This window comes from Gymnodraco acuticeps, unplaced genomic scaffold (assembly GCF_902827175.1).
Source record: "Gymnodraco acuticeps unplaced genomic scaffold, fGymAcu1.1, whole genome shotgun sequence".
NCBI classification, from domain to species: domain Eukaryota; kingdom Metazoa; phylum Chordata; class Actinopteri; order Perciformes; family Bathydraconidae; genus Gymnodraco; species Gymnodraco acuticeps.
Genome location: NW_022990514.1, coordinates 300,399 through 307,954, shown reverse-complemented (window position 1 = coordinate 307,954; position 7,556 = coordinate 300,399). Strand labels below are relative to the sequence as shown.

The window sequence follows — 7,556 nt, the reverse complement described above, 5'->3', positions numbered from 1 at the left end:
ACACCCTGTAGGATAAAAGGTTTTGCTTCTATCATTGTTGACATTTCACTTGAATAGTTAAGGATCTCACCTTTTAAGTCATTTTTAGTTGTATGAAGGCTACTTTTATAAATATAACATCTACATGTGTAGTTTGAACACTTATGACCTAGTGTTTGACCAAATATTTAGTAATGCTTGTTTACAAAACCAAAAAGAGACAAATGCTGAAGGTTCAATGTTTTGCAGAACTGCCCAAAGTTGTAAATGCTCCATTTCAGAGTTGGTGTATGTAATGAGTGAAGCCAGCGTACGTATTTTAGGAAAGGACATGATGGAACTTTACCTTTGACTGAAATACGTTTTCAAAAAAACAACCATTGTAAAGCTTGTTCACACAAGGAAAGCTAGTGTGAACACAAAATGTTCCAATTCAAAACCTAAGAAATGTTTGAGCAATGATGCCACCATGTGGACACAAAGCCACACTATGACAACACTTCAAATGCCAAACATTAATTACATTTATAAATGTAGGAATTTAAAGTGTGCACTTTAAGTTAATTTGTCAGCACAATTTTTCTGTTTAAATGAAATGTCATTTCTCAATATGGACTGTTCACTCATTCACAAACCAAATGAGACTTCTTGAAGAGCCTGGAATAAAAAGCCTCTTGGGTAGTTGAAGGTTAACAAAAGCACAAACTATAAAGCGTCTGTTCAAAACTTTTATTAGAACTGTTTAAGTATGGTAGCTTGGAGGAAGAAAAGGAGGCAGCATTGGTATGGGCAAGTGAACATGGGGATGACAAGGAGAATGGGGTGCTGGTGTGGGCGGGGGATCTGTTTTCACAGTGGTAGCTGGAGTGGTTGGATATTGGGGATAGGGAGGGGTCATAGGGTAAAGATGATAGTAAGGCATTGATGGTGGAAGCTGCGATGAGGGATTTTTAGCCTTTGGTTTAGTTGTAGTTGGTGTTGTCGCCGCAGTAGGTTTTGGCTTTGTAGCTCGATATTTGGGAGGATAAAGAGGATTAAAGGTAGGATACATCGGCATATATTGTGGAAACGGCATCTGAGCGTATTGAGGCATCTTAGGGTATTGACGCATCAGATGGTATTGAGGCATCAGAGCGTAGTGAGGCATCTGAGGCAGTGCAGGAATTTGAGTCGCCTTTGCAGTTGTAGGCAGTGTGGTCGTTGCCTCGGGCTTCTGAGGGTGTTGGGGCTTCTGAGGGTGTTGGGGCTTCTGAGGCATCTCAGGGTTTTGAGGGTGTTGGGGCATCTGAGGGTGTTGGGGCATCTGAGGGTGTGGGGGCATCTGAGGGTGTGGGGGCATCTGAGGCATCTGAGGGTGTGGGGGCATCTGGGGCATCTGAGGGTGTGGGGGCATCTGGGGCATCTGAGGGTGTGGGGGCATCTGGGGCATCTGAGGGTGTGGGGGCATCTGGGGCATCTGAGGGTGTGGGGGCATCTGGGGCATCTGAGGGTGTGGGGGCATCTGGGGCATCTGAGGGTGTGGGGGCATCTGGGGCATCTGAGGGTTTTGAGGCATTTGAGAGTATTGAGGGTTTTGAGGCATCTGGGGCATCTGAGGGTGTTGGGGCATCTGAGGGTGTTGGGGCATCTGAGGCATCTCAGGGTTTTGAGGCATCTGAGGCATCTCAGTGCTTTGAGGGTGTTGGGGCATCTCAGGGGTTTGAGGCATCTGGGGCATCTGAGGGTGTTGAGGGTGTTGGGGCTTATGAGGCATCTCAGGGTTTTGAGGGTGTTGGGGCTTCTGAGGCATCTGAGGGTGTGGGGGCATCTGAGGGTGTTGGGGCATCTGGGGCATCTGAGGGTGTTGGGGCATCTGGGGCATCTGAGGGTGTTGGGGCATCTGGGGCATCTGAGGGTGTTGGGGCATCTGGGGCATCTGAGGGTGTTGGGGCATTTGAGAGTATTGAGGGTGTTGAGGCATTTGAGAGTATTGAGGGTTTTGAGGCATCTGGGGCATCTCAGGGTTTTGAGGCATATGAGGGTGTGGGGGCATATGGGGCATCTGAGGGTGTGGGGGCATCTGAGGGTGTTGGGGCATCTGAGGGTTTTGAGGCATTTGAGAGTATTGAGGGTTTTGAGGCATCTGGGGCATCTGAGGGTGTTGGGGCATCTGAGTTATCTCAGGGTTTTGAGGCATCTCAGGGTTTTGAGGCATCTGAGGCATCTCAGGGTTTTGAGGGTGTTGGGGCATCTCAGGGGTTTGAGGCATCTGGGGCATCTGAGGGTGTTGAGGGTGTTGGGGCTTCTGAGGCATCTCAGGGTTTTGAGGGTGTTGGGGCATCTGAGGGTGTTGGGGCATCTGGGGCATCTGAGGGTGTTGAGGCATTTGAGAGTATTGAGGGTGTTGAGGCATTTGAGAGTAGTGAGGGTTTTGAGGCATCTGGGGCATCTCAGGGTTTTGGGGCTTCTGAGGCATCTCAGGGTTTTGAGGGTGTTGGGGCTTCTGAGGCATCTCAGGGTTTTGAGGGTGTTGGGGCTTCTGAGGCATCTCAGGGTTTTGAGGGTGTTGGGGCTTCTGAGGCATCTGAGGGTGTAGGGGCATCTGAGGGTGTTGGGGCATCTGGGGCATCTGAGGGTGTTGGGGCATCTGGGCCATCTGAGGGTGTTGGGGCATTTGAGAGTATTGAGGGTTTTGAGGCATCTGGGGCATCTCAGGGTTTTGAGGCATATGAGGCATCTGAGGGTGTTGGGGCATCTGAGGGTGTTGGGGCATCTGAGGGTGTGGGGGCATATGGGGCATCTGAGGGTGTGGGGGCATATGGGGCATCTGAGGGTGTTGGGGCATCTGAGGCATCTGAGGCATCTCAGGGTTTTGAGGCATTTGAGAGTATTGAGGGTTTTGAGGCATCTGGGGCATCTGAGGGTGTTGGGGCATCTGAGGGTGTTGGGGCATCTGAGTTATCTCAGGGTTTTGAGGCATCTCAGGGTTTTGAGGGTGTTGGGGCATCTCAGGGGTTTGAGTCATCTGGGGCATCTGAGGGTGTTGAGGGTGTTGGGGCTTCTGAGAAATCTCAGGGTTTTGAGGGTGTTGGGGATTCTGAGGCATCTCAGGGTTTTGAGGGTGTTGGGGCTTCTGAGGCATCTCAGGGTTTTGAGGGTGTTGGGGCATCTGAGGGTGTTGGGGCATCTGGGGCATCTGAGGGTGTTGGGGCATTTGAGAGTATTGAGGGTGTTGAGGCATTTGAGAGTATTGAGGGTTTTGAGGCATCTGGGGCATCTCAGGGTTTTGGGGCATATGAGGCATCTGAGGGTGTTGGGTCATCTGAGGGTGTTGGGTCATCTGAGGCATCTGAGGGTGTTGGGGCATCTGGGGCATCTGAGGGTGTTGGGGCATTTGAGGGTGTGGGGGCATATGGGGCATCTGAGGGTGTGGGGGCATATGGGGCATCTGAGGGTGTGGGGGCATATGGGGCATCTGAGGGTGTTGGGGCATCTGAGGGTGTTGGGGCATCTGAGGGTGTTGGGGCATCTGAGGGTGTTGGGGCATCTGAGGGTGTTGGGGCATCTGGGGCATCTGAGGCATCTCAGGCTTCTGAGGGTGTTGGGGCTTCTGAGGCATCTCAGGGTTTTGAGGGTGTTGGGGCTTCTGAGGCATCTCAGGGTTTTGAGGGTGTTGGGGCTTCTGAGGCATCTCAGGGTTTTGAGGGTGTTGGGGCTTCTGAGGCATCTCAGGGTTTTGAGGGTGTTGGGGCTTCTGAGGCATCTCAGGGTTTTGAGGGTGTTGGGGCTTCTGAGGCATCTCAGGGTGTTGGGGCTTCTGAGGCATCTCAGGGTTTTGAGGGTGTTGGGGCTTCTGAGGCATCTCAGGGTTTTGAGGGTGTTGGGGCTTCTGAGGCATCTCAGGGTTTTGAGGGTGTTGGGGCTTCTGAGGCATCTCAGGGTTTTGAGGGTGTTGGGGCATCTGAGGGTGTGGGGGCACCTGAGGGTGTGGGGGCATCTGGGGCATCTGAGGATGTGGGGGCATCTGGGGCATCTGAGGGTGTGGGGGCATCTGGGGCATCTGGGGCATCTGAGGGTGTTGGGGCATCTGGGGCATCTCAGGCATTTGAGAGTATTGAGGGTTTTGAGGCATCTGGGGCATCTGAGGGTGTTGGGGCATCTGAGGGTGTTGGGGCATCTCAGGCCTCTCAGGGTTTTGAGGGTGTTGGGGCATCTGAGGGTGTGGGGGCATCTGGGGCATCTGAGGGTGTGGGGGCATCTGGGGCATCTGAGGGTGTGGGGGCATCTGGGGCATCTGAGGGTGTTGAGGCATCTGGGGCATCTGAGGGTTTTGGGGCATCTGAGGGTTTTGAGGCATCTGAGGGTTTTGGGGCATCTGAGGGTTTTGGGGCATATGAGGCATCTGAGGGTGTGGGGGCATCTGAGGGTGTTGGGGCATCTGAGGGTGTTGGGGCATCTGAGGGTGTTGGGGCATCTGAGGGTGTTGGGGCATCTGAGGGTGTTGGGGCATCTGAGGGTGTTGGGGCATCTGAGGGTGTTGGGGCATCTGAGGGTGTTGGGGCATCTGAGGGTGTTGGGGCATCTGAGGGTGTTGGGGCATCTGAGGGTGTTGGGGAATCTGAGGGTGTTGGGGAATCTGAGGGTGTTGGGGAATCTGAGGGTGTTGGGGAATCTGAGGGTATTGAGGCATCTGAGGGTATTGAGGCATCTGAGGGTATTGAGGCATCTGAGGCATCTGGGGAATCTGAGGGTGTTGGGGCATCTGAGGGTATTGAGGGGTTTGAGGCATCTGGGGAATCTGAGGGTGTTGGGGCATCTGGGGAATCTGAGGGTGTTGACGCATCTCAGGCATCTCAGGGTTTTGGGGCATCTGAGGATGTTGGGGCATCTGAGGCATCTCAGGGTTTTGAGGCATCTCAGGGTTTTGCGGCATCTGAGGCATCTCAGGGTTTTGAGGGTGTTGGGGCATATGAGGCATCTCAGGGTGTGGGGGCATATGAGGCATCTGAGGGTGTGGGGGCATATGAGGCATCTGAGGGTGTGGGGGCATATGAGGCATCTGAGGGTATTGAGGGTTTTGAGGGTGTTGGAGCTTCTGAGGGTGTTGGGGCATCTGAGGGTGTTGGGGCATCTGAGGGTATTGAGAGTTTTGAGGCAGTTTGGGCATCTGAGGGTGTTGGGGCATCTCAGGGTTTTGGGGCATCTCAGGGTGTTGGGGCATCTGAGGCATCTCAGGGTGTTGGGGCATCTGAGGCATCTCAGGGTTTTGAGGATGTGGGGACATCTGAGAGTATTGAGGGTTTTGAGGCTGTTGGAGCTTTTGAGGGTGTTGGGGCATATGAGGCATCTCAGGGTTTGGGGGCATCTGAGGGTGTTGGGGCATCTGGGGCATCTGAGGCATCTCAGGGTTTTGAGGGTGTTGGGGCATCTGAGGGTGTTGGGGCATCTGAGGGTGTTGGGGCATCTGAGGATGTGGGGGCATCTGGGGCATCTGAGGGTTTTGAGGCATTTGAGAGTATTGAGGGTTTTGAGGCATCTGGGGCATCTGAGGGTGTGGGGGCTTCTGAGGGTGTGGGGGCTTCTGAGGGTGTGGGGGCTTCTGAGGGTGTGGGGGCTTCTGAGGGTGTGGGGGCTTCTGAGGGTGTGGGGGCTTCTGAGGGTGTTGGGGCTTCTGAGGGTGTTGGGGCTTCTGAGGGTGTTGGGGCTTCTGAGGGTGTTGGGGCTTCTGAGGGTGTTGGGGCTTCTGAGGGTGTTGGGGCTTCTGAGGGTGTTGGGGCTTCTGAGGGTGTTGGGGCTTCTGAGGGTGTTGGGGCTTCTGAGGGTGTTGGGGCATCTGAGGGGTTTGAGGCATCTGAGCTACAGGGGAATTGGGGGAAGTTGTTTTGGAAGCAGGAGGTGAGGCAGGAGGTGAGGCAGGAGGTGAGGCAGGAGGTGAGGCAGGAGGTGAGGCAGGAGGTGAGGCAGGAGGTGCGGCAGGAGGTGCGGCAGGAGGTGAGGCAGGAGGTGAGGCAGGAGGTGAGGCAGGAGGTGAGGCAGGAGGTGAGGCAGGAGGTGAGGCAGGAGGTGAGGCAGGTTTGGAACACCAGAGAGATACTGGAATTCCTTGCCAACGCATCGGGAGTACATAACTTCCACCCTTTGGGAGAAAAACATACAATTAGAAACAGCAAGGAATCACACAAACCTGTCAATGTTACAATCCGACTGTACAAGGCAAAAGTTTAATCTCATGCTATATCTTCTGAATAGATCATCATGATGCAACATATTTGAATGTCGGTCCCCATCCAAAAAACATAGTTAATCAGTACATTTGAAAGCAAGCGAAAAACAATTCGCATTTGAAAAGCCGAAAACACATTTTTGCTTGAGATCAATATAATGCAGATTAAACATTTAATTTATTTGGCTCTCGTTAAACTATAACAATTCACAGCACTAGCCATCGTTTTTTTAAACTCACTTCCTCACTCTTTAAATCAGTTTCACATTACCTCTTGAACCATGTTGCAGCCATCATAGGGAACCAACATGACAAGTGCATATGAGTTCCTCTGCATGCTGTAGCCACAGGTAGACGGGACCTGGGACAGAGGCATTGGAGGTGCATTTCCTGTGGGGTAAAAAGGTTCAGTGTGTATATCATTGGTAGAGATAAATCAAGTCTACATTTAGGATATTATGGCTATTGATTTACCTTGTTCTACTGCAAATTGTGATGCTCCTGATCCCACTGCTCTGAACTTCAACTTGCCCGAACCACACTGCAGTGAGGGCGACATGCTCATCCATGATGAGTCTTTGGGACTGGCGACTTGTGTTGGGCTCATCCAGCCTGAAGGCGAATATAATATACATATATATTTTTAAATAGTTTGCACTTTAAAGAGATGCAAAACAATTCAAGCAAAATAACAAACCCTTCGATACGTAATCAAAATATTTTTACCTGCAGCGTCTGCTTGATAATCACCTTCATCCTCCTCATAAGCGTTTGAGGATGATTTATTGGTCCCGTCTGTGACTTGAGAATCAAGTCCTGACCCTTTTTCAAAAGCTCTCCCGAAAACAATTGTCCCCTCTCGGAACCCATTTGTTGCATCGGCATCTTTTCTCCCTTCTCGTCTTTCTGTTTTCTTCAGACGATAACAGTCTAAAGTTTGCGCAAAATAACACGTCAGAATAACAGCTGCAGCCAGGTAAACACCAGCGCCTTTTCTCTTGCGTATCATCCTGTTGCACATGACTGCTTGTAATGTGAGGAGATGAGATAACTTTCTTTGCCGCAACTATTTGAACATCAGCAGGTGCTGTGACAACCAATACAGCTGTGATAGGTGCTCATAGGCTTCCCATTCTGTAAAATCAAACTCACTGCGGGTGGAGAGCACTTGGCAATGAAGCATGAGACAGGGCTTTAATACTGACACATATTACCACCAGGCAGCCAATCAACAAGGCAGGTGCAGCCTCAGCTAATGCTTGCACCTGTGTTCAATTAGCTTGCAACAGGTGGGCCTCGTTAAGACTTGTCTAACGTCTACAAAATAAGCCCTGTATATTGATCATGTAGATCGGGGGTGCCCAATACGTCGATC

General features: G+C 51.7%; 1 protein-coding gene across 1 annotated transcript; it reads right to left on the bottom strand.

Moving 5' to 3' along the window:
* Window positions 1-693: 693 nt before the first annotated feature.
* LOC117553287 (chromatin modification-related protein eaf-1-like) lies at window positions 694-7,334 on the bottom strand. The gene is made up of 7 exons (XM_034227164.1): window positions 6,908-7,334; window positions 6,656-6,793; window positions 6,453-6,571; window positions 4,798-6,094; window positions 4,683-4,756; window positions 2,414-4,594; window positions 694-1,234 (listed from the first exon to the last, which is right to left on the bottom strand). The coding sequence occupies exons 1-7, from the start codon at window positions 7,200-7,202 to the stop codon at window positions 722-724; spliced, it is 4,617 nt and encodes a 1,538-aa protein (XP_034083055.1). The 5' UTR covers window positions 7,203-7,334; the 3' UTR covers window positions 694-721.
* Window positions 7,335-7,556: the final 222 nt, after the last annotated feature.

What these genes read in the sequence shown, in the direction of transcription:
- LOC117553287 (XM_034227164.1), bottom strand. Translation starts at nt 7,202, where the DNA reads ATGTGCAACAGGATGATACGCAAGAGAAAAGGCGCTGGTGTTTACCTG. An exon ending in ACAATTTGCAGTAGAACAAG is followed by an intron (nt 6,572 to 6,655) that starts GTAAATCAATAG and finishes TTTACCCCACAG; the next exon opens with GAAATGCACCTCCAATGCCT. An exon ending in GCTGCAACATGGTTCAAGAG is followed by an intron (nt 6,095 to 6,452) that starts GTAATGTGAAAC and finishes TTTCTCCCAAAG; the next exon opens with GGTGGAAGTTATGTACTCCC.